Source organism: Opisthorchis viverrini (assembly GCF_000715545.1).
Source record: "Opisthorchis viverrini unplaced genomic scaffold opera_v5_57, whole genome shotgun sequence".
NCBI lineage: Eukaryota > Metazoa > Platyhelminthes > Trematoda > Opisthorchiida > Opisthorchiidae > Opisthorchis > Opisthorchis viverrini.
In genome coordinates, this window is record NW_008751714.1 from 1,953,697 (window position 1) to 1,978,655 (window position 24,959).

The window sequence follows — 24,959 nt, forward strand, 5'->3', positions numbered from 1 at the left end:
AGTAAACCATTTTCAGTCTTGGAGCTTAGGGCAACTACCACACCTTGCATACCACGAGCCATTGCGTCTGGATCACCGGATGCTCGACGAGTTTGGAACAGCTGAGCTCGTCCTAAGTGGCTTTAAGTACACAACCGAAGTGGGGTATTGTATGTGTGTTTCGGAATACAACATACATCGACAGGTGGGGAAAGCAAGGTCTAAGCCGAATTAGATATCGAGTACGGACATTAAGGACTGCAATGTAGATCAGATCTTTTGAGGTTAGGTTAGTATTTTGGTTTATCTTTCTGTTGATACGTGGAATAGTGGTCAGGTGATAGGCAGATGGGTTGATCGCACTGCATTGTTCGATTGGTGGAGTGTGGGAGAAGGCTGGTGAGCGAAGAACCGCAAGGGCTAATGATACTTCCTGGTTGGCCAGGTCGAAAAAGGGGTTTTGGTTGAGGTGCTCGACTTTGAACCTTTGACTCAAAGGTATGACCCATAAGTCAGTGAGGGGATGTAGGGTTTTGTTCGGGTGCCCTGCCCCTAGCCTCTAACTTGAAATTCTGAGCCGACTTTTCCTAATCCATCTTTGCTAGGGGGAATGCTGCATCGCTGCTTCCATAAACATAAATATGTGCCGGTTGCCCGGCACATATGCCTTTACACTCCTAGTGCAGAGGACAGTATGACTTCGCCTCCAGATCAGATCGTAATACGGTCACTCGCAGTATAGGGACTCGCTTTTCTCCGTTGGCTGCTCGCCATTGGCTTTCGTGACATGGCTGGGTAATGAGGTCCAGGCAGTTTAGCCCGCATGATCATTGCAGCACAGAAGTTCGATAACCACAACAAGGCGACAACTTTATGTCAGGATATAAGACAAAATAGTCAACGCTGACTACTAATAAACTGCCAGACACTGTCCTTCCTAAATTTCAGGGTTATCTTTTTTCTTTTAGTTCTACTCAGCCTGTTTATGTGCCTCCCTTGTTCGCATAGCACGGAATGCACAGATGACTGTGAATCGGTTGCTGTCTAATGTGCCGTGAACAGGTTTTGTGAAAGGTAACACAGTTCGCATTCTGTTTACGGACTTGACATTTACCAAAGTTTCTCGAACCGGTTGCTCGCAGTTATTATATCGTTTCCCGTCTTTTCTGTGGAGTCCATTCTTGGTAAGCACAACAACTGTTACTAGGGACAACCGTAGATTATAATTTCCCGGTATATCCGATTCCATGCACGGCCGTGACTCTTACTGACCGATAATAGTTGTGATGCTTTCAACCTCCGTTTGATAACCTATATTGCAAATGGACGGACGTTCCTTTCATCACAGTCTCTGCGGCTCCACATTCACAGTTATCCCCCTAATTCGGTGTGCGGGTTGTTCATGTTTGGTTATTTCGCTTTTGTCCAGTTTCAAGCATCTTGCATTCCACTGGTGGAGATTCGTTTACTTTTGTCAGTTGAACCGTGCGTCTGGTGCTACCACCGCACGTGATTTTTTATCTCCATTTTTCCATATGTTTTTTTTATTATTAACCTTGGCGTACAACCAGTGTTAGCACTGTCTGAATTTAGTTGTGCTTACGAGGCGCATAGTTACCTTTGCTTGTTTGTTTAGCGAATTCCTAAGGGGATCTAACTTTTCGTGACGCCAGTCATGTTGCAAAATTCCAGTATACGATCTCATCACAAAGCAAGATAGATGTAGCATTTACGCAAGCTTGGCTTGTGGCATGTTGCACCCGTAACTTCGGAATATAAGTTGAGTATATGTAATGCTGCCTAGGTCACACTATCCAACAGAGTGTAATCTGGATAAGCACACCTATGACTTGTGTCAGCTGATATTTGGCATCATGTCACTCGACGTTGTTCGCCAGCACATACGCCTTGTTGATTGTTTCGATGTATATTCTTTTCTAAAACATGGCCGTCGGATTGTCATGGTTGGTTAAAGGAGGGAGCTGATGTCAGTCATATGACTGGAGTGGATCAACTATTTAGCTATTGGAGAAGCTGAATGGTGATCGATCACAGCGTTGTTTCTTGGTTAGCTCAGCTCGGTACACATGACGCATGTAACCTGTGGCAGATTGTACAAGAACTGTGGTTATTGCGCGGGAAGTCTCAAGGGTGGGAAGAGAGTAAGAAAGTGTCCAGTCGTGACTGAACACTTTACATTATCGAGACTTCCTCATAGGAAAGGATTGGCCGGCCCCACTTATGTCCCGAATTGCCTTTGCTCATGACTAGCGGCAAAATGACTGTCTTACGGTCTGGATAACTCTCGGTCCGGTTTAGAACAACACAGGATGACCGGAGTCAGTCATTTTGATGTCTTAACATCCGGCTCGGGAATATGTATGACGAAGGTGATAAATAAACGTAAGCCAAAAAACCAGTGGTACAACAGCTAAAGCTTTCCGCAAACATGCGATGCAAATCAAAAAAGTAAATTGTCTCAATGTTTTTCATCATCATCATCATCAACGACAGCATGACATCAGTGCTCAACACCAAGCTTCACTGCCGTACAGCCATGACTTATTTGAAAGCCTTATTGTAAAGAAAAGAATAAAGTTGGATGGGGGAGGGACTTAGTGCTAGCTTAACACAATCATTCCGAGGTGCCTACACCTCCAGACATTCACTCAGGCAATCTGGACAGAAACTGACAACAAGAACGCCACTGACAACGGTTGGCAGCCATATCTTGTAGTGTCTCCAACCAGGCACAGTGAAAAAACTTGCAAGTCAGGAAGTATCAGTTGGTAAAATAAAAATTCTTCTAAGTTTGCGGAGAAACATTAATGTGTAAACGATTCACCACCGCTTCACTGCCTCTGGCACAGATTTACTGAACAAACCTCAATGGCCCCCGTAGCCTACCGCTAACGAACCATCAGCCGACGAACGTTCGAGACGAATATGAGTTTCTATGCAGGTCTCGAAATTTTGTAAGGATTCTCTAAGTGTTATACTTATTCCTGAATTTAATCAAAGTTCTTCCAAGTCACATAAAATTGTACTGCGATGTTTGACTGAATGAGTTGATTAGCTCCATAAAATCATTAAAAACAAAAAAGGCTATCAAACCTTGGATACAAGAATTTTGTCTCCTCTATATCCGTTCCGAAACAATATATGCAGTCTTCCTCTATAGTACGTGCGTGTTGTGTAAATACTGTAAGACAGGACCCCTTGCCTAGTTATCAAATGTGCAAAGCTGCGAAGTACATCTTAAAATGGGCCAGTTTAGAGCACCTTTCTATATAAAACAGCTTAATATGCCCGGCGCAACAGGGATGCCTATTAGAACGTTTTTGCGTGGCAAAGATGCTCGTATTCATGAAGATCTTAACCCAAGCCAAAGACGAAGGATCTATGATGGCGCCAAATTTGTTGATTGCCAAAATGCATTTAGTCGCGTCACCCACATTGCACTGCTCAGAAAATAGTCCTAAAGGTTTCAAGTTGAAATGCTATGCCAGAATGAGACCATTCTAACAAGCAAGACATTCTGAGTGAAATTTAGCTTAACCTACTCTTCTTCTGTAACGGTCCCCGTTGAATTTCCTCAAGATTGTCATTGGAGGTTCTCAGTATCCCATCATACGACAACCCTCTTTTGCTGTCCACGTTGAGTAGTCCTCAGATTGGCTTTCACTTTCATGCTTATGTTTCATGGTCAACCAGTAATTTTTAAGTTTCAACACCTTTGTCTTTCTAATGGATTCTGACGCCGAAAAGCACTAGATAGGCACCTTTCTGCGAGTGGCCTCCCGGCGAAGCCTCGGTGGCCGCCTTTGTCGTGCAAAGCGAGACAAGCCATCAGGAGGATAGATACCGAAATGATTTGTGTATCTGGCTCTCTTCAAAAGTCTCCTTTGAACTCGACCATGAATGATTGGCCCGGAAGACGTTTGTCCCTCTCCAGATGATATGCCCTACATCCCTCCGCTATATACTTAACGGGGTACATGTAGGCTACTTCTTAAACACCCCAACAAGGACGCAATAAATACGCAACTTTCATGGAGCATATCCAGCAAGCTGCTACGAACATGGTTACTGGTTTTGAATCCATTGGCTGTGGAACGCGCCTAGAGATGCCTAAACTCTTTCCTCTAGACTGTCGTGGCCTTCAAGGGGACACAATAATTCCTTACACCTTAGTTGAACAAGATTTTCTGGGAGGATTTTTCAATGACCACTCAAACGATACACGCCAAGTTCATGGGAGAGCACTTTCATTGAACAATACTTTTTCTCATTTCCGAAAATTGGTGCGTAGAACAACCTTCTTCGGACAGTCACTCACCCTGCTTATAGAACTTTGGTTGGCTACTTTTAAGAGTCCCATCCTTGGCGAACTTACTGTACAGCACCGAAAAATCTAAGAGTGATGCGATACCCCCTTTGCTGTGGTGTCTTCCAGGCAAACGAAAGCAGCCGACTGACAAGAAAAAATCCGACCATTCAAACCTAAGTAAAAAAATTCAGTGTGAGGTTCTGTGAGTCCACAATTTCTGTGGGTAGTAAACAAAGATCCTCTATAGCAATTTATTATTTTTTAGGGTTATACATAGTACCAGCATTAACGAAGGTTATTACCAAAACCTCATGAAATAATTGTCGTTCTAAACGTATCGACACAATAAACGCTTGACTTACGACTGTATGATTGCATATAACAGATGAATGGCGCTTTAGGTTTCATTGCCTTGTGTCGACATCGTCGGCGTCGATTTTATGTAGAAACCATGTAAGTTGGTGGATATTGCATGACAAAACCCCCACACCTTAGGTAAATAAGGAGTGTGACTGTTGCAGTGCACAAAAACCAGCAAAATGTTGCATTTTCCATCAACATCATACAAATCCTTTATTGAACTCCTAGCAGTTAACAAAAATATAAAGCCAAAAGGCTGTGGTAATGGTGATATAATACAAACAAGTCAACCAAAACAACGGACATAGTTTACTACAGAATGAATGGTGTATCGGTCCAGGAGAAAATAAGCTAATCCGTCAATACATTCGATTGAGGCGGTTACCTACACCCAAACTAGGACTTAAGAAAAAGCTTTGAAAGTGACTTTGACATCAGGTCCAAGAATAAAAATAGATTTCGTAAATGAAGTTTACATTTTCGAAAAGCTGCTTCGGCTCCGAACGTTTTTAGAGCAACCTTGGTACAGTAAAACAATAGGTGCGAATCTCACGGCGTCAGCAGTAGCCTGTTTTCGCTCACCCGCCCTGCTGTATGCAGCAAGTAAGGCGACCCGGCTGATGGCACCACGCGACGGCCGATGTGGCATGAGAATATTGTTAGTTGTGTAGGTCATGGTTGTCCGAAACTTCGTATGTGTAGATCGATCAAGAGTGTCCCATCATAATTTCTCCCATGAGGGCACCGTATATGAACTCCTGTGAACGGGTACGAGTATACGGCAAGCTGTCGCCTAAGTCCACCACAACCAATGGTGCAAGACGAGGCTACCCTATCTCGACTCTCCTATTCAACTTTGTTATTCTTATACTGATTAAAGTGCCTGTGCCTCTGTTTAAAACCTTGGCGGTCGAAAGTCTCCCAGGGCGTTCGCTCGCAGTCATTGAGTATGCGGACAATATTGCCTTGGTTCAGGCAGTCATTGAGTATGCGGACAATATTGCTCTCCTTGGTTCAGACCTTTCTAAAATGCGAACCATTTTACACATCCTAAATAATTCTACCGAACGGTTTGACCTGTGCTTCACACCTGCAATGTGTAAAGTGCCGTTACAAGACTGGGTTAGACGAAATCCCAACCTGATGCTTGTAGACGAGCCAATCGACGTGGTAGATGGATTTGTTCACCTGGGTAGCTGCATAAGTTCCGGTGGATTGGCTGGAGATGAGACCACTTCTCGAGTATGAATGGCTAGAGCAGCTTTTGCCAAACTCGGACACCTGTGGGACCGATGTGGCATGGGTTTGTCTGTCAAGGGGAGAAGTTACACTGTGGTAGTGCAATCCGTACTGCTTTGTAGATCAAAGACATGGCCTCTACTCGGAGAGGACACAGGAAAGATGTCAGTGTTTGACCACCGGTCTCTCCGATGCATTGGTCGGGTCTGGTGGAAACATCGGATTGGAACTGTTGAGGTACTCCAGATAGTGTTAAGGAGAAGGAACTCTCCCGCGATGGATGAATTACTTATGCTTCGTAGTTTAGGCTGCCTATGACGAATAGTCCACATGGTAGAAGACGGTCTACCTCTCGGAGCTCTTTTCGCGCATCCGTGTGCTGATTGGAAGCGACCAAGTGGTGGACAGTGTATGTATGACCTGGCAACGAAATATGAAAACACCAATGAGTACAGTTAGTCGGGTCGACAAGTACCGCCTCTCTAGATGGAAACCCTGAGACTGAACTCAACAACGGTTAATGACACTGGTAAATTGGCCCAATGGCGCAGTCAGTGGCCCTTGTGCATCGCCTTCAGTGCGCAGCTACACAGTTCTCGAATTAACTGGGTATGCCATCGCCTCCCGTGCTTGGCTGTCTGTCCCACAATCTCCCTTTTTCTGGTGCACGAAAGTGTAGCAACTGGATCTAATGTGCATGTGGCACCCATTTTACAGCTTATAAATTGTTGCTTGATCGAGGTAGTCAACTAACTGTTCTTCTTTTGACGTTCACTTTTTTCATGACGTTTGCTGGCTCGTGGTTTAGCATCTCATTTAAAGTTTGTAGATAATCCATGGAGCCACGCAGCTACAAATATTTCGTGTTTTCAGCCTCCGAGTAGAACCTTATTCGTAGTTTCGGTTTGAAATTAGTAAATCGCGGGTAACTTTTCGAGAGATGGCCTCATGACAAGAACAAACGCTCCGCTAGTTATGGCAACAATATACCAAATTTATTGTACCATCAGCTTTTATTCGTTACAGGCGAGTTCCTGTTTCAGGTATTCCGTCCGCGAATGCAAAGCTTCATTAGAAAGTTAAACAAAGGTAACTGACAAATGTAGGCCCTATGTCGTGCATTTCCCATTATTTTAATTTGTCCATCGGAATCGATTATGTGAAATGAAATGCCATTAAGTTCCTCACCCCTGGATTTAAAGTTAATTCGCAGTTAGCTTCTAGAAATTTTCTTATTGATATGCTACCCAGTTTATAATTAGTGTCTATGTCCCATCGGTAACCTCCATTCTTAATGAGCCGAGTGCCACCAGTTGTATTTTTACCTCCAGAAGGTTGTTCTAGAGGATATCTGAGTGTTACATTCGGTCTGCACCACCTGTTTAAGAAAATCTTATTTGATCACTATTGTTACTGTTGAACCTGTATGCTCAGGCGTTACGGGCGTGACTCATTGTAGTTAAGTGAGCAACGTCTGAACTGCGGACCGGAAGGTCTTTAGTTTGCTTCCGGATTTTTGATTGATCTCATTTCGAATTGGACAGCCTTCGTGCTCTCCTGATTTCGCGTGTTATGCGTACGCGTGAAGGGTGCCACACTTGAACCATTTATTTTTTCTCCATTGAAATGCGTATCCCAGCCCGTCTCAAATTTCGGACAAAAGCTCCTCCAACAGGTATCCAACTTTTCTTTCCTCGTGCCTATTCATTAGTTGCTGATTTTGTCTTGCTTTTAGCGGACACATTCGAGAGAAGCGCTAGTGTGCAATTGGAATCGGTGGGCAGCACCGAAGATGATCAGTTTTTCGACGCTGTTTCGGTTATCCAGTACCAATCGAATGAAGCTCTTTCGGCATCCGACCTAAATCAGTCCACGCAAGTTCGGCTACCACTTCCAAGGACCGAAGGGGTGCGCGCTTCCGCGACCAGTCTCATTAGTCTAGAAAGCGTCGATGAGTCTTCTGGTTCCGATAGTTGTGCGGAAGGGTCGACAGAATCGGAGCTACGACTACGTCGTCCACCGCCAGCCACCTCGGTGAGTGCAGTGGAATCTTGGTGTGGGTTACCAGACTTACAGTATTGTTGTTTCGAGAATAACTCAACGATAATTTCGAGTTCATTTCACATGACTCTAGATGTATCAAACTCAACTTAAATCTTCGTTTGGTATCTGCTGTGAAGCACTGTACAGCTGTTTCATCTTTGTTGGAAAGTATCATCAGTGTGCATCCCACCAAACTCACTTTCAAACCTGTGACCTTCAATTCTGTGGTTGAAATGTTGACCTTTTGGTCATAAGCGGTTGATTAACAGTATAATTAGTTCTCATTTGCATATCTTCTACCTGTCGAATCTTGGAATAAGTTTCCTAACTAATCGCTGAATAAATATATACGCACAAGTCCGGTGAACTATCAAGGCGTTCTGTGGAATGCAAAAAAGAAGCCTAATACACACCATCTATATCACCTGAAAGTGGGACGTGTGTAATTCGTGATTAGTGAAATATATAAGTTTACCATAATCAAAGTGCGGATATATCTATAACTGCCTTTGGCGTTACTTTGTGAATTCAATTTGATCGTCTAGACGGTATGGTTGTCTCCGTGCACTCCTCACCACGAATCCCCAGAAACTCTTGATGACGTCCACCTGTGGGCTGTGAGCCAATTGATTCAATAATTAAATTCCGAAACTACACTTCTTGTATCCCATAACAAATGAATACCCGTTGGAATCACCAGCTGCTGCTCAAAAGCGGTAGCTATTCAGTCGCACCACATATGATACTGCCATGTACTTTCCGTCCAGGATCTCAATGGCTCTTTGTCTCTTTAAAAATAGCTACCGAATGCATTACGAACTCGCCGTGCTGAATTTAGCCGCTCAAAACGCTTCCTCCATGGGGTCATGATGGTAGTACGTAAGGTCATCTGGTCCTAAATTTTCCTCTTCTTTCGCAAGTATTCTTTAACTCAAACTCTGCTCATCGACAGGACCTGGAAACTTGAATTCATTTTTTCAACCAAATCTATCCTTGTAAATCCATCTTTGGAACATAGTACACTCAAATTGTTTTGGCTGAAAAAGCGTTTCGCATAATCAGGTTGTTAGACATCCTTACCGGTTTGTGTATCTAATTCAATCACCATGTGTATGTATTCAGCAACCACTTGGTTTGGGTTGTGAGGATCTACTTGAAAGGGAGCAAGCAGATGTGCAAAATTATTTATGGAATTACAGTTATGCACTCTTATCAGAAGAGACTGGTACCGTCACGAAGAGACTCGACCTTACCGTGGTGTGGCGGTTTGTGTACCTCGGCGACCCATTGAGCTATACTGGAGAGTGTCCCGCGACACTCACAGAGTCTCTCATACCAGGTTGGTCCATGGGTAGAGGTCCGACGAACACAGTCTCCTGGTCCTCCAGGTTGGGGGTTGGAACATGTGGCGACTTGTTCCGTAGAAATGGTAATGCATTTGCATTTCCCGCCAAACACCGCTGCCTTGCGGTTAGGCTTTGAGCCAAAGGCTTTGGTTGAGGACCTTAATCGTCCTCCTGTCTAGGTGTGGGCGCCCTGGCAGTATCCCAGCCCTCGTAAAACCATGACATACACAACATATACGGCAGTGAAGGATAAGTGCCAACACTGGTGTTGCTATCTTTGATGATGATGATGATGACTCTTATGAGGTGTATTGACTTGACTATACCGACCGATTAAACATAGCCGTTTTGGTATTACTTTCACGAGAGGATCAAACACTGCAAGAGCTAATTGTGCGACCACACGCGGTAGCCGAAGCAAAGCTAGTAAAGTAAGTAAGTAAGTACCGTTTCGGAAAAAATTGGAAGACAATCGATAGAAGTGAGAGGCCAGTCAGTCAATTAATAAGTGAATAATAAGTAAATTAGCCTATCCGCATATACGATCTCTACCGTCGCATCCACAGAAATTCAATAAAATTCGGAAACTTGTTGCAAAATAATTGCATAATCACATACCCCAGAGCTCCGTCGTCTTCGTTTCCCGATTCAGATTCATAGGTGAATGGATCCGCACTAAGATCTCCGTGTATGATTATGCACTTCCTAGCATATGTGCAGAAAAACGTTCCATTCCTAAGTGTATCCGTGATTATTTTTATTCAACACCACACAGCCAACCTTTGCAAATTTCTCACAGAATTCCTGTTCGAATCATGTAATGGTCGATTCGGGGCGAGATGGCTCGGTGGTTAGAGGGCGAATTTAGTGACCGGAAGGTCCATTGTTCGAACCCGACCTCTGCCTCTCGACTTCCCCTGACTGAGCAGTATCCCAGCCCTCGTGCCTTCTTCTGGTGGCTTGGCAGTCAGGCACCAAAAGGATGGTACAGCTAAACGACTGGTCTATTCAGAACAATAATATTTTTATACATGGACTAGGATACTTGTACATATCTGTGTTAGTTCCTCCTAAAGAAGATATTTTTCGTATCTTTATTCACTCTCTGTGCAGTTTCCCGCACAATGCATGGCCAGGATTCGTCTTCCGTAGAAACTTCTCCTCAATAGTCCGTCTTGGGTGGAATACATAAAAGTAATGTGCGCCGGTTCATTCGTAACCTTCAGTTTGGTTACGTATTCCCTGATTTTATTAGGTAGTGATCGGCGCGTTGAAAGTTGGTCCACAAACGAACAATGTTCTACACACCCAAATTGCGCAACGAAGTCCTCTGCTTATTGAAACTACTGACCCTGTATAAGTGAATAGTTATTTCTTATCCTATCTCACCTTACTACGGCCCTAATCAACTTGTATAAAAATGTGAACATGTAAGGTACGTGGTGATGTTTCTGACAGAAGTTTTAGAGTTGTGGCTTCCTGTTTATCTAAACCGGATCGCGAAAAGTCGTCTTGGAATGTCATCTACTTCACTGGTGCACAGCTTGGATAAATTACACTGTCGTCCTGACACAGCGTTCAAGGTTGTGGTCAGATGCATAAGGTCTATGTACGCTTTAACTTTCTTTACTAACCCAGCAATCAGGCGCAGGTCATATGGCTTGTAGCTCTGTCGGAAACCGTTGTATTTAGTGTTTCCGCGCTGAACGCAGCAATTTACGTGATATTGTTCTTCTACAGTGTATTGTGTCGTCGCACCTTGCTCTTGAATGTATCTCATTTCGGTTTAATCGAAGTACATCACCTAAATAATCTAACCTCGAGTTCGAACGAAGTTTGTGTTGCTCGGATGCCAGTGGGGATAATCAACACACACTAGAATTCTTTGCTTACACCGTCACTTAGTGGTCATGTGTTCCTGCTTCACATCTTATGGAATATCAGTCCACGTTTTTGGCAACAGGAGCCACGTGATCGGTGGAAACAGTTTATGCGACTCACCTCGTCACACCAACCTAGGTGATTGAAAAACTCACGGGGTTTATCCCAACTCCTGCTTTGACATGTGCACTAGCTCAATACGCTGTTTTAATCATCCCTGCAGTCTTATGGCATGAAGGTGAGTAGGAATAGAGTCAATATTAGTCCTTTATGTTAGTAGATAAGCCGTGTAGCATGTCTTTTTCGTTTTCCACATAGCTTGAGTAGTGTAGGTCCTGTCGTCGTAAACCAAAGTTCCAGTGTGGTCGTTAAAAACTGCTTGTGGGAAGGTATTGTTTTCTTGAATCTATTCTTCTCTGAATTGGATCTCACTAGCAGCATAATATTTGCACTTGTTCCTATGTTCACATTCCATACATAGTTAACATGAGTCTGAACAAACTGTGGTTTGCCTCTCCTAGGTGGTCGGTCTCGAAGGTGAAAAAAATAAAACGACAATGATTCAGTTGTAGCACGTTTTCGGTACCTAGATACCACGCTACCTGAAGGAAGAACGAGGGCTGTGGTACTGCCTTGTTTCCTGCGCAGGAGCAGTCGATATATTGGGATGTTTTCGAACCATTTACCTTCCGGTCAGTGAGTTCGATTCTTAACCACTAAGCTATCCCGAACGTGGTGGTGATTTTTCGAACACTATGTAATCAACAATAACTCGATGTGGTGTGTCTGTCCAACTGACATCTTTCTTGATTGCTCTTCGTCCGTACCGCTTTAATCTATTAATAGTCGGATTTCATCTGTTAATTGAAGTCCTTGAAACCAACCGACTGTGTTTGATTTGTTCAGGTTTAAGGTCATCTCCTTTGCGAAGTTTGAACTTGTGACTAACCGATTAATATCAGGCACTGCCTAATACTGAGGCAAATGAGTTCAACTTGGATGTGAACTTTTTTGGGCACCCATTGGTTTTGTCATCGTACATTCGCATTCCTCGCACGTATACAGCTTCTTCTAGGAACTGAACTTCCTTTGGTTGGTTTTACCAAACAGGAGCGCCATCGAGGAACCTATACGGAGGCTACACGACCCAGCGTGCCGCCTGTGAGCCTGACAATAAGAAAAAGACGTACCACTATCCCACCATCTCCTAAAATCGCCCTCAATCTGTGGAGTATAATCAAAAATGGCATTGGCAAGGACATTACGAAGATCCCACTTCCGGTATGTTGATATTTCCACTTATTATTTTGCTCATATTTATGGGTTCGTTGCGTTATCGAAGAGGTGGGACCATGTGTGAAATGTATGCACACTACACTACGCCACGTACTCCTGGATAAGGCAGAAGTCAGTTACAGAAAAGTGGCAATTAAGAGAATGTCCATCGCAGCGGGAATCTTCTGAAACACATCGTCATTAACAGCCGTAGATCAGTAGTATCTACTGGCGCTAAACTGTCATGGGAGAAATTAAAGACTGTTCAGCCTTTCGGTGCCTAATTGTCATGCCACTAGAAGGAAGCACGGGGGTTGGGATACTGCCAAGATGCCAAAGTCTAGATAGTGGAAGTCGAGAGACAGAGGTCAGGTTCGAACCATGGACCTCCCGATCAGTAAATTCGCGTTCTTATCACTGAACCATATCGTCCCATGAGAGTAAGCAGTACAAATAAAAAGGGAACGTAGGTAATTGATGCAAAGCAATCCTATGTCCTCAGGAGAAATGATCGGGAAATTTATGCCTATGGTTTTTAACAGCATTGAAATGAGCAAGTCTGAGCGTCATGTCAATCGGGTTAAAAGGGGATGTCTTGTGAACTACCCGGCTAGGTTCGTGCGCTATGTTCTTCGGCGCTTTCAGTCATTTGCAAAAAGGACCTTGTGGGCCGTAGCCCGGAACGTGTGGAGGCCTCATGCTACTCAATTTTCATTGTTGTCGCTTTCAGTTCACGCTGTCATCTCCCAGCCTGTCTAGCGCGATCTCCCAGTCAACAGTGGTCTGAAACGCAAAACACTCCTTTCTTCGGTAGACATTTCTTGAGTTTGTACTGCTCCAATGACTGTGATTCTTTACGAAATACACTTCGCTACGTACACGGTGCAACTCTGAAACTCCCTGCTGTGCTACGGAGGCCCAAACTTTTGAAGGTATTTAAGGTTCGCAGGCCGGAGGGAGCAAGTTTCCCTGAACATAACGTAAGATCGCTGTTGGATTTGGCATGTATATACGACCCTTTAACGTCAGCTAATTTTGCTTTTGGTTGTATGTCTGATAACCTGGCTAACGTTGCTCGCGCCCCAAGTGTGCGTGCATTGGCTTCATTTGTTGTATGACAGTCACAGCTTCGGTAGATGTCATGGTATGTGAACAGGTCTGCAGACCCAAACTTTTCGGTGTGCAATTTCGGAGAACGATAGGAAATCCTGGTGTCGGACATCGCACCAAGGGTTCGAAATTCGCTCAGCATTTGCATGCACAATTGTTATACGACTAGACCAGCTTCGTTTCATTCGGCGTCGGCTCCAAGATCCACCAGTTGCCACCCTGATATGCGGTGTAAGTCAGAGGCGCGCGAGTCGGGTTGCAGGAGGGCACTATGACAAATAGATATCTAGAAGAGTTGAGTGATAACGGCCATAGCTGGCTACTTGTGGTGCCCAAATCAAATGCTGTTGCATCGAAGATATTACGTTATTTGATAATCTGATTTCACTCCTTGCCAAGAGTTACAGAGGCCGTTCACCTGTGGTATGTATATGTGGACTATACATCCCTTCCCTGAAGGCCTCCTACGACGTCGACACGGCGAACAAGTTTTACTGTTAAATTGCGAGTCTTCAAGCATACCCTCAGTCTATCGCTCCAACCCAGGTTACTGCACTTCTGGCCATGACGCCCGATTACCTATGAAGTGTTGAGGAGTAACACTGCGAAGCAAAGTCTGTGCACCCATATTATCAAACAGCGTTAACTGAACTCGTATTTCTAGATGGCTTGGCTGTCCTTGCTATTGATTTTACTCTATAGAGTTTGGTTGCTCCTAAGTGAACGCATGGTCTTGAACGTTGCCTTTCCAACGTTTGTGCTGCCAGATTGTGTTTTGTGAACTTGTCCACGTGAACCTGCATGGCCATTCAATTACCACCACCAGTCAACATGCTGGTTCGTTACATCTCAATCCACTCATTCCACAACCGTTCAAACACACACAAAATACCCAGAAGTACAGTTTTCATCCTCAATAGGGCAAGCATTTCAGGGCATTCATTGCGGTTTAACCGAGTTTAATTCATGGAGACGGTCTTATATACTCAGGTTCGAACGATGATCTACTAAAAGAGTTTTGGTGATAGTAGCACAGGGAAGTCTTATCGTATCACCGTATGCAGATGGAGTAGGTCCTCGTTTAGATCACAACATTCATCGTCTTCTACGTGCTGATAGACTTTGCTTTACAGATATCAGTGCATGTCTTAGTACACCGAGCATTTTTATCACGAGCGTCATGTAGCCATAACTTCCATGAGGGTTCCGTGTAGTTCGGAGACAGGCCTTTCGATAGCGTCGCAGACAGTCGACAAATTGTTGCAAGTCGGATTCCCGATTTGAAGTAAAACCTGGGACGGTGAAAATGAAATCCCATACGTTTTTTAGGTTTATAAATGCCACCGAGCTCGTGGCTCGAATTAACTCCCACCCACATTCTTCGAAGATGGGGTTGAACTGCTGTCAACCCTTGTCTGATCTGTTTGTCCCCATCTAGAAAGAGAAAACTGTCCCAGACAATGTGAAGAACCAGTAACAGTGCCCTTTTCAAAGAAGGAGCTCGCAGTGAGTTCAGCAACCACATTAGGATTAGCTTGGCTCCATTTGTAACGGAATTGTTCAGGTCACTTGTTCTTTGTCACTGTGGCAGCCCGTGAGGCATTGTCTCGAGCGTGTTATGCATGATTCCGGTCTGGTAGGTGTTTTGTATATCGAATCTTCGCACTCTGTCAGGTACTGGAACCACGCCATACGTATAAGCGACCCACAAATTTAACGTCCCCGGATTTCCAACGTGAATTGCACTCATTTGACGTGTCTGTTATCCTTAAGTCGCTTGGTTTGCAAGGAACGCCCATCGAAGTTTGTCAATATGATGTCTCTGTATTCTCAACCTTCTGGGCGTGTGGGCGTCCAAAAGTTCCCATACACAACGTGATCTCCGGCAGGAATACCCCTTCTATCCCTGTTCTATTTCTTGACCGACAAGATAGTGAGGGGAACGCTGGAAAGGCCTCAAACCCTTGTTCGACCAGCCGCGTACGAAAACCTTATCGATCCAAATTACGCAGACATCATTCTTTCCCTTTAAGAGGAAAAGAAGGCGCAGGTGTTTTTGGATCAACTGACCAAAGTCACTTGCCATGACCTTTGCACCCACAAGGTGTAACGTCATGCTTCTGAACACACGGTCACTGAACACGCCACTTGCAATGCAAAGGGGCGCTCAGGGTTGTGGAACGTTTCACGTGTCGTGGATGTTGTTAGAGTTTCGACAGGAGAAGTTAATACACGGACCTGTAAGACTCGTGTTGTGTTTGCTGATTTGAGACACCCATGTGATGATGATGTTGATTCATCCTTCCTAACCCGTTTCCGGATTGCATGCTGAGCCTAGATGCGATACTGCTGCTACAACCATTTGGGAAAGTTTGTTCATTTTCCAAAACAAACACTCGTTAGCCGGCAAGATGGGTCTAGTGGTTAGAGCGCGCATTCACTGTCCGGAAGGTCCGTGGTTCGAACCCGACCTTTAGCTCTCGACTTCCCCTGTCTAGGCTTTGGCAACTTGGCAGGATCCCAGCCCTCGTGCAACCTTCGTGTGGCATGGCAGTTAGGCACCGAAAGGGTGCTACAGCTGAACGATTTTTTCACTCGTTAGCCGTTGCTTGTAACTTTTATTTCATCCGGCTTGACATCCACTTTTGTTTTACTAATTAGTTGTTTATCCATTATATCAAATAACGAGTTCATTACAGCACTACGACATGCTCCTAAGAAAGATTCACAGACAGTTCCAAGTATTTAAGTCCAAATGTGCGCTTATCCGGTCAAAGACAATAATGGTGCACAAAAAATCGCCGGTCTCATTTCGGTGCTGACATATATAAGATTTGTGGAGTTTATGTGTTCTCTTATGATGAATCTCCTGAATGATTGCGAAGTGTGTGACCTAGTCTCCGATTATGGGCCTTTTTCTCGCTTCTTGCTTGTAACCATGAAGCGCTAGTCTTTGACATTGAAATGGATTGAAGTAGTTTTCTTTTCTTTCTCGTGCTGTGGACCATTAACTGAATGCAGTCATGGGGGATATTCAGAACTAGCCACATTGCTCCTGTGCGTTATCCTTAAACTACTCAGTAAATTTCCCTTATGGATTTAAGTAGTGTCAGTTTTGGAATGAGAAATTTATGTTGAAAAAGCCACATGGTTTGGGAATGTGGGGCGTTCTCATTCAGTCCCCACCGGTATGTTTTGCCCAACGGCGTAAACCGTGACTGGTTTCGTTTCGTAAATGGAAACTTGTGTTTTTTTTCGTTATTCAAATAATAGACAAGCCATCATGTCATACCAACATAAGAGATGTGGAAGGTACCAGTACAGCCTTAGTTTGACAAGATATGTTAGAAATCGAGACCAGGTACTCCTCAGTGTACTCCGGAAAAAAACACTCTACCGAATCATATGTTTCTTTCCGCTGAGAAAACTTCACCTGGGATACCAATCGAGACCAGGTCTCACGGTGCAAAATCTCTACTGCTCACTGATCGGACCTTTGGATACAGGAATCTTGTATTGGCTCGACTGGTTATTTTTAGGAACAGTGCCGATCAACTTCCGACAGCCGAAAGATAACGCTCAGCTCCCATTCAAAAAGTCGTGGGTCCGAACCTCATTCGGGACTTATAAGATATGAACTAATGTTCTCCAGGAAGAGTGAAATAACTTTGTATTCCTCGATTATTCAGCATAGGTTACCTTGGCCTACAGGATAAACTATTCAACAAGCGCATTCACTAAACCATTTTTACTATATGATATTCAGACTTTTACGAGGCACTGGATATGGTTCATTTACAAGCACAGGGAATGTCAGAAGTAAGTTCTTGGTGTGCTGTGTAATCAAAGCGATACAGTTCTCTTTCCGTACTTGTGATACGGCATTGTGAAACGAATGATGAATCTATTTCTAAAATATTAGGTCATCTATGAGGCTTCGTCTGCAAGGATAATGAATGGTTAAATTGATGGCCGATACAGGCAGGAGAGACATTGATCTGTGTTTCAAAAGTGAGGTTGCTGACGGACCATATAATTCTTGAAAGGCTTCTCGTCATGCTCATATGAATCTCTGAATCGTTCTGAAAATCAGTATAAAGCCTTAGTGACCGAGACAACATATTGACCATCCTCGGGGAACTCGAGTAGAGGAGGGAAACTATGGTGTAAAAGGTACTTTTACAATACACCAATCTGTCTTTCCGAAAGAGGTGCATTCGAAAAAAACCTGTACAGTCCACAACATCGGTTCACGCTTAACGTGCTGGTCTGTTTTGGGGGCGCTGGCTTAATCCACATCCACCGTCGAATTAGCATACGGACAGGTTCCTGGAATAAACTGCTTTGTCGGTGTAGAGGAGCTACTTGTACGTGCACTACTAATTTCCTCCAGTTATGCGCTGATCGTGAACCGTTTCTGGCCAGCAGTAACTTTCACCATAAACTTTTGCATCGCCTGGCGGCCACCAAATCAACCGTGCACCTAGTTGGGTCACGTAGCCATGGGTGGAGAGCCACAAGACTGCCGTTCCTTCTGGGGCACACAGCTTGATTCCAATCACGCCTTGCGTGGGCGAGACGGCCCAAGTGGTTAGAGCGCGAATTTACTGACCGGAAGGTCCGTGGTTCGAGCCCGACCTCTGCCTCTCGACTCCTCTGCCTAGGCTTGGGCAACCTGGCAGTATCCCAGCCCTCGTGCAACCTTCGGGTGACATGGCAGTTAGACACCGAAAGGGTGCTACAGCTGAACGATTTTTTTAACCACGCCTTGCTGCATGCTCGCATGACGGTTCGTTTCCCCTCAGGCCCTCGCAAGTCAGCTGCAAACATCCCAACTCACCTTCTTCGAAAAACTACCGTAACTCAACAGTATCTATCTGAGCTATCCCAATACTGTACTAGTAGTGAGCATGTAGGTGAAGAGTGGCAAAATGTGGAAGGATTTATCTTAGTGGCGTTTAGTGCTGTCTGTCCGACTTCTCCTGTTCGACCACAAGACCACTGGATGTCGTCGAGATCGCTATCGATGATTGATGCCAGGAAATGGATGCCAGCAGACAACGAGTATGACGGCGCACACAAATTCTTCAGACGCCAAACAATGAAGAGTTTAAGGTAATACCGAGATATCTGATGGACATCGAAAGCTCGGGAGGTCGAGAAGGATTTTGTTACCGGCTATCGCCGTGCCTTATATCAAACGATACAATGGATTGACCTCTAAAACGTAACGGTCAGTGAAACAATGAGTGAAAACGTGGCTCACTCGCAAGGGTCGGCTGGAAAGATGAGCCGAATATTTCGAAAAAAAACAGTTTAGCTGGCATCCTGAAACCCTGTCTGTGCAGAAAGTGCATGCGCCCGTTGGAAAAAGAAATAAAATACAAAGTATCCGTACTGAAACTTGAAAAGGCACTAGGACCGGACGGTCTGTATCCAGTCTTTTTCGAAGAAGGTGAAGGATCTCATGTGACGAAACTTACTGGTGCTATTTGGAACGAAGAGAAATTGCCTGGAAAATCGGGCATGTCGACAGTTATTCCTAGCTTCAAAAGGTTATGCGGAAGCTGTGTGAAAATTACCGTGGCGTCAGCCTAGTGACTGGTATCGAAGGTGCTTTCTGGTCTTATCTTCCAACGGTTAACTGAATATAGAGAGAGATAGATCCGTGAAAATCAAGCCGGGTGCCATCCTGCAAGAGGATGCGTCGATCACACTTTCACCCTCCGACAGATTCTGGAACAGCGGCACTGTTTCCAGCAACCCATAATGGTTGTCTTCCTTGACTTGAAAGCTGCCTTTGACCTTGTGAACCGTCAATCATTGTGACGCTGTCTGTGAAGCAACTGTTTACTCCATAAGTCCTTGACGCTCCATAAGGGGCAGTACGCCAACTCCAGTGGACATGTGATCCACTACAGGAAACTCTTGCTTGGTTTCACGACGTCAAGCGGTGTCAGGCAAGGCTGTCTTCTTTTACCTTTCCCCTTCAGCTTCGTTATGATTATGAGACACTCACTACCGGTCTGTGATGCCAGTTCGGTCTAATTGCTTCTGAGGCGTCCGCTCACAGATATCAATTACGCAGAAGATGTGGCTCCCCTTGGATTTCGTATCGTGGTAATACAAACAATATTAAATAATCTAAACTCTGCCTCACGGTTTGGCATGCTCTTTACACCTGAAAAGTGAGAAGTACGGCTGCAAATCTGAATGGGCTCGAATCATACCTGCGGATAAGCCGACTGAGGTGGTAGACGAATTTAAATACCTGGGTAACTGTATCAGTCCCGGAGGTCTCGCGAACGGTGATATTTCCATCAGGATTGAAAAGGCCAGAACAGCTTTTGTGAACCTTTATCAGCTTATCCGTCAAGGGTCGAGTTTACAATACTGCGGTGGGCTCCATATCATTATACGAGTCAAAAACCTGGCCGCTGCACGCCAAGGACGTAAAGTTTTTCAGTGTTTGACTCTCGATGTCTTCGGAGCATCTCTTGAGTCTGGTGGGAACACCGGATCAGCAATGCTGAAGTACATTGAATGATTTTCGGAAGAATGACAGCCAGACTCCATAGCGGCACCGACTTGGCCACGGGCTTCATATACCAGTCGCGCGAATGCCTTGAAGGGTTCTTTTCGCACAACTACGCAAATGGTGGAAACGAACCAGGGGACTTCAATTGATTGCTTGGCAGCGAAGTGCGCGCCCTTACAATCAAACTCACCTGCGCTGGACTCTGCCATCTTCCTAGGTGGGGCACATCGATGGTTGAAGACACTGTCAGACGCGGCCCAGTCGCGCCCTCAATGGCTTTTGTGCATCAAGCCAATGCAAAGCTCCCCTCCGAATCTCTTAGTTAAAAGTTCATTGACAATCCTGTATTTATGCATCAATCATATCAGCTACTGTCTCAACTACCTACCCTATGTCCCCAAACCGTCGACGTACGAAATTGTGACAGTTAGAACCACTGTGCGGGAAGTACGCGGTTCTTTCACCGGAAACCGACCGCCTATTTCGCACAGAAAAATATGTGATTAGCCTTGAGCTATAACTAGTGAACTACCGTTGAAAACCTTGAGAGCGCCAGATAGCATAGCAGCTTGCTTCAAGGGATGGTGATGCTTACTGATCAATGTCAGTAGGGTAGAAAAAACGCGTTCGCAGATTTAGTCGGAAAATCCCCTTATGGAACCTGAAGAAAGTGCAATAGCGCGAATTTGCTTACCGGAAAGGCCGTGGTTTGAACCCGACCCTGCATCTCGACTTCCCCTGTCTAGGCAACCCTTGGGCAACCTGGCTGGATCCCGGCCCTCGTGCTTCTTTCGGGTGGCACGGCAGCTACGCATGAAAGAATGTTAGAGCTGAACGATTTTTTACCGAACCACTGGGTGTTAGAAATAGCCCAGTGCTGGGCCCAGAGTTGATTTCAGCGACCAAGTGAATTTGACCGCCTCTTGATAAATCCAATTAGATGGGTTGCACTCCGTAGTACTGGAACGATAAGTGTTTGGGCCGTTGCACTAATTAGTCAGTGGAAAGAGAAATGATGAAAAGTGCGTCGAGGTTGGCCGATCAAGGCCTGTGTCACGTGCAAATTAGGCACGCAGTAAAATAAGATAATGTAGTTCATAAATATTGTCATTAATGTGCAACCTTCTGCTTCCACTGGAAACCGGCTGAAAACGCTACCTATCAATGGAAGCTTCTAAGTAATGCTTAACGTTTATCCATCCAAAGGACGCTTGGAAGTCCTCGATCACTTCCCGAACAACCGCTGGAACAACGTGCTCGTCATCCGAGATGGTCTGATTCAACGGCACTGGGTCGCTAATCACTATGAAACATTCAGTGGTAGGGCGGAGTATTCCGTGTTTTCCACAGAACCAATTCTCTTACTATCTACACTAATGTCCTGCATAGAAATAGTCCTTAGCACAACAGGACTGGAGCCTCTCAGACAAACAGAAGGCATTCAGGTTACTCTCTGGACCTTATCTAGTCAGTAAGCGTATCGTCGATATTGAGGAAGGTCCGGTCCGTTCGTGACGGAAGGCACCACCGCTTTCAGAACATGCCCCTCACCGTTTACTGAGAAAAGCGTTCAGCTGTAGCACCCTCCAGGTGCCTAGCTGCCATGCCACCCTAAGGGAGCACGAGGGCTGGATACTGCCCAGGTTGCCCAAGCCTAGACAGGGGAAGTCGAGTGGCGGAGGTCGGATTCGAACCACGGACCTTCAGGTTAGTTAATCCGCGCTCTAACCACTTCGGCCATCTCGCCCCCGTTTACTGAGAGGCATTCATCATATTTCAGTGAACGAAACGTTCTTTCTGAGCTTTGTCTAAGGCAAATTAACTTGATTCATCCTCTCGTACGGCCATCGAGTTCGATTAATAGGTTACTGCAAAATGTGCAAAAGCTCTAAATGGCATTCTACCCTAACAGTGAAATTTCCGAATAACTTGTTGTTTATAAACGAAACCATTTATGTACAACAACTTATCCACTTTTCCAAACTGTCAAGCTCTGAATTCCGTCCCACTCCTGTCACCCGTTTCGTCGGGCGTTTGACATGTAGCTTTTTCGCCCATTCTACAAATGGGTTCAGCCCAACGTCTTTTCGCAGCAGGCTGCTGAAGGGCATTTTAAAACGGTTTGAACATCGCAGAGTTCAGTGCTTATTTTCAACTTGAGGTATTATTAACAGAAAACTCTGTTATATTCCACAAATTCAGCACAAAGGTTGCCTCACTTTTCATTTCGAATGTTATTCAAAATGCCGTTGCTGGAAAACCTTTGGTTGTCCAGGTGATATCACCAAATTCATAAGAAAGATCTTAGCGATGCCTCAACTATTCTCTTCAACCATGAATCCCCTATCCAGTCGCAATGGATAAAGTGCTTGACGCGCACTGACTGTGAATTTTTAGAATTATTTACATCTGTTGCTTTCGACACCTGTGAATTTTTGTGTGTAGTCATGTGACTGTGCACTGCACCTCAACCACGAAAATTCCAAGGCTGTGGTTTTTTTCAACTTTTCAGTTAGTGCTGTGAAATGCTAGGTTTCAATGATGAACTATATCAGTTAAGTACAATAAATTAGGTTTTCATATCACCCACTATCCTTTATTTCATCCTCATGACTTCATTCAACTGATGGGACTTGCGAGACTCTCCTACTTTGCCTCATTCTTTGATCTGTTCCTCGGAAACGCCTCCCGGATAACAGTAACTTTAGATTTTTCGCAGGGATGTTTCTGCGGGGCGGTTTCGGTTCCAGATGTTCCTAGTGTTCTTGGTTGTGCATCTGAATCCCGGACGCCTTCCAGGGGCCGAACGAGCATTTCGAGCCTAGTTGTGGTCAGCAAAACCGATTTTAAGATCCGTAGCCTCTGTCGACAGGCTCTTCTGTTAGTAACGGATCTCGACACTTCAAACATTACGTGTTTGCTGACTGGACATTTCGGCCACTTCACATAGCTAATAGTGTCTGCTTGTGAAGCAAGCTTCCAAAGGGACCTAATGACTAATTATTGTTCGGTATTTTTCTTACTAACAAGGTAATTAGTGTACAAATAATTAGTAGTTCACCCAATTTGTCTTATGTTTACATCTCGGACTGATAACGGATGTTTGGATACACGACTTCTGATTTGTTGGGATAAGAACTGCCATATTGTAGTTCAGTGCCCTTTATTGGTTGTCACGTGCTGCACATCTTCGAGGTAGCGTCATGAAAACAGGGTCCCTTTGTGGAAGACTGAAGCCTTAAACCATTTCATTAGTGATACTTTGGCTCATCTCATTTTGGATTGTCGACATTTTTGCCACTGCTAAACCCATTCACTCATCTTCGCACGTCGATGTTATTAATAGAGAACGATGTAGTCAGTTTTTTGTGGATTCTGAATATCAAATGAACGAGTTTTTTTCGAATTCGAGTATCAGTCCTAAGCTATTCGCTAACACAGCTTCCATAGACTATCCAAATTACAGTAGAAACGTTTAGTTGGTGCGCCTCTACATTAATACCGTAGTACTTCGTGCAACAACTGGATAGCGAAAGCGAGTGGGCCTAAACTTTATACAACGATTTTGTCCAGAATGGTGCACCGGAGTGCATCATCAAACCGTTTCTCCGTAGCGAAATGGCCAAAATATTGTCCGTTCGATAGAGTGCTTGGTTAGGTGGTTGCAGCTTTCGCGGTCCGAAAGCACTCAGCCATCCATGAACCCTGCTCAAGCTTCACTGCTGGCTGTTTTGGAATTCAGCTGAGATCATGGTATAGTCTTATTAGGACGTTCTCCGGTGGTCTTATTTAGCCCTTCGGGCCTGGCACAGCAACTCGAATCTCATAGCTGTGGCCTGCACTAAATTATTTCTAAGCCAATAGTCTGGGCATTGCAGTTAATTGCGCGCATGGCACGCGACTAACAAGCGCGATCAACAGTCCACAAGCTGCTGGTTAACGGTCCGACAGCAGTTGATGGGGCTTTCTGTTTGCAGGTTAGCCGTGCTATCGATAACCGTGATGCTCATTTCATAACTGGGTCTAAGCAAGATGGGACACCAATCCATCGACGCCAATCGTACAAGGCAGGAAGTAATCAGTAGTTATAGACAGTTATGAAGGGCCAGTAGCAATAGATTTCAACATCACGGAGTTAAAAAAATGCTCCGAAAGTGCAACCGTCGCTGCACTGTTTCTAAGCCGTTTGGGATTTACCCACATACTCCGCGTTCATTATTTCTCTCACTGTCAGCCATGAAATACAGTGACTTCAAAGATCCAAACACTATGTTCTCTTATGCATGTAGCAGCAGATTATGTCGACTGCAATCTCTTTAAAGTGCTCAAGAATTCTATATCGGTTTACCCAGAGACCGATGCAGATAAAGCAGTTGAGTTGAGTTGAGTCGAACGGATGGGGCAGTACTGGCGAGCGTATGGAAAGCGGTTTTGTGTCAACCTTGCAGGCTTATCAGTGAGGAGATACGAATGGAATTGACTTCGATGTGCAGTACACAACCCAACGCGACCCAATTTTGCTGTATCTCGTCCCCTAACCAGGTTGTCTCAACACTTACACACCAGCTGAGTTTGCTGCGAATAAAAGTGGATTATTTGTGCAGCACGTGCGTCTGTTATTGGCAAAGCAGTGTTAGAAATGGCTCCGTTATTCGTCAGAAGCGGGACAATCCAAACGGCGGCCAGGCTTTAACAACACACCTCTCCCATTGCCTAACTAGCCGACTTGTGTTTCAACCCTCAGCTGTGGCTGTTTCACTTTGATCAATCAAGCAACCTGTTGAACATTGCCTCACATAGGTGGGTGTCAGCAGATCCCCTGTTCCTTTTGCTTTTTGGTATTCCAACTAACTGTCTC

At 44.8% G+C, this 24,959-nt stretch overlaps 1 protein-coding gene across 1 annotated transcript in view; it reads left to right on the top strand.

Moving 5' to 3' along the window:
- T265_03869 (hypothetical protein) overlaps positions 1-24,959 on the top strand; it is a gene marked incomplete at both ends in the record, with an annotated part of 61,924 nt that overhangs the window by 16,209 nt on the left and 20,756 nt on the right. The window contains 2 exons of the mRNA XM_009168450.1: positions 7,644-7,942; positions 12,289-12,459. Coding sequence (XP_009166714.1) covers positions 7,644-7,942; positions 12,289-12,459 — 470 coding nt within the window. The remainder of the gene's footprint in view (positions 1-7,643; positions 7,943-12,288; positions 12,460-24,959) is intronic.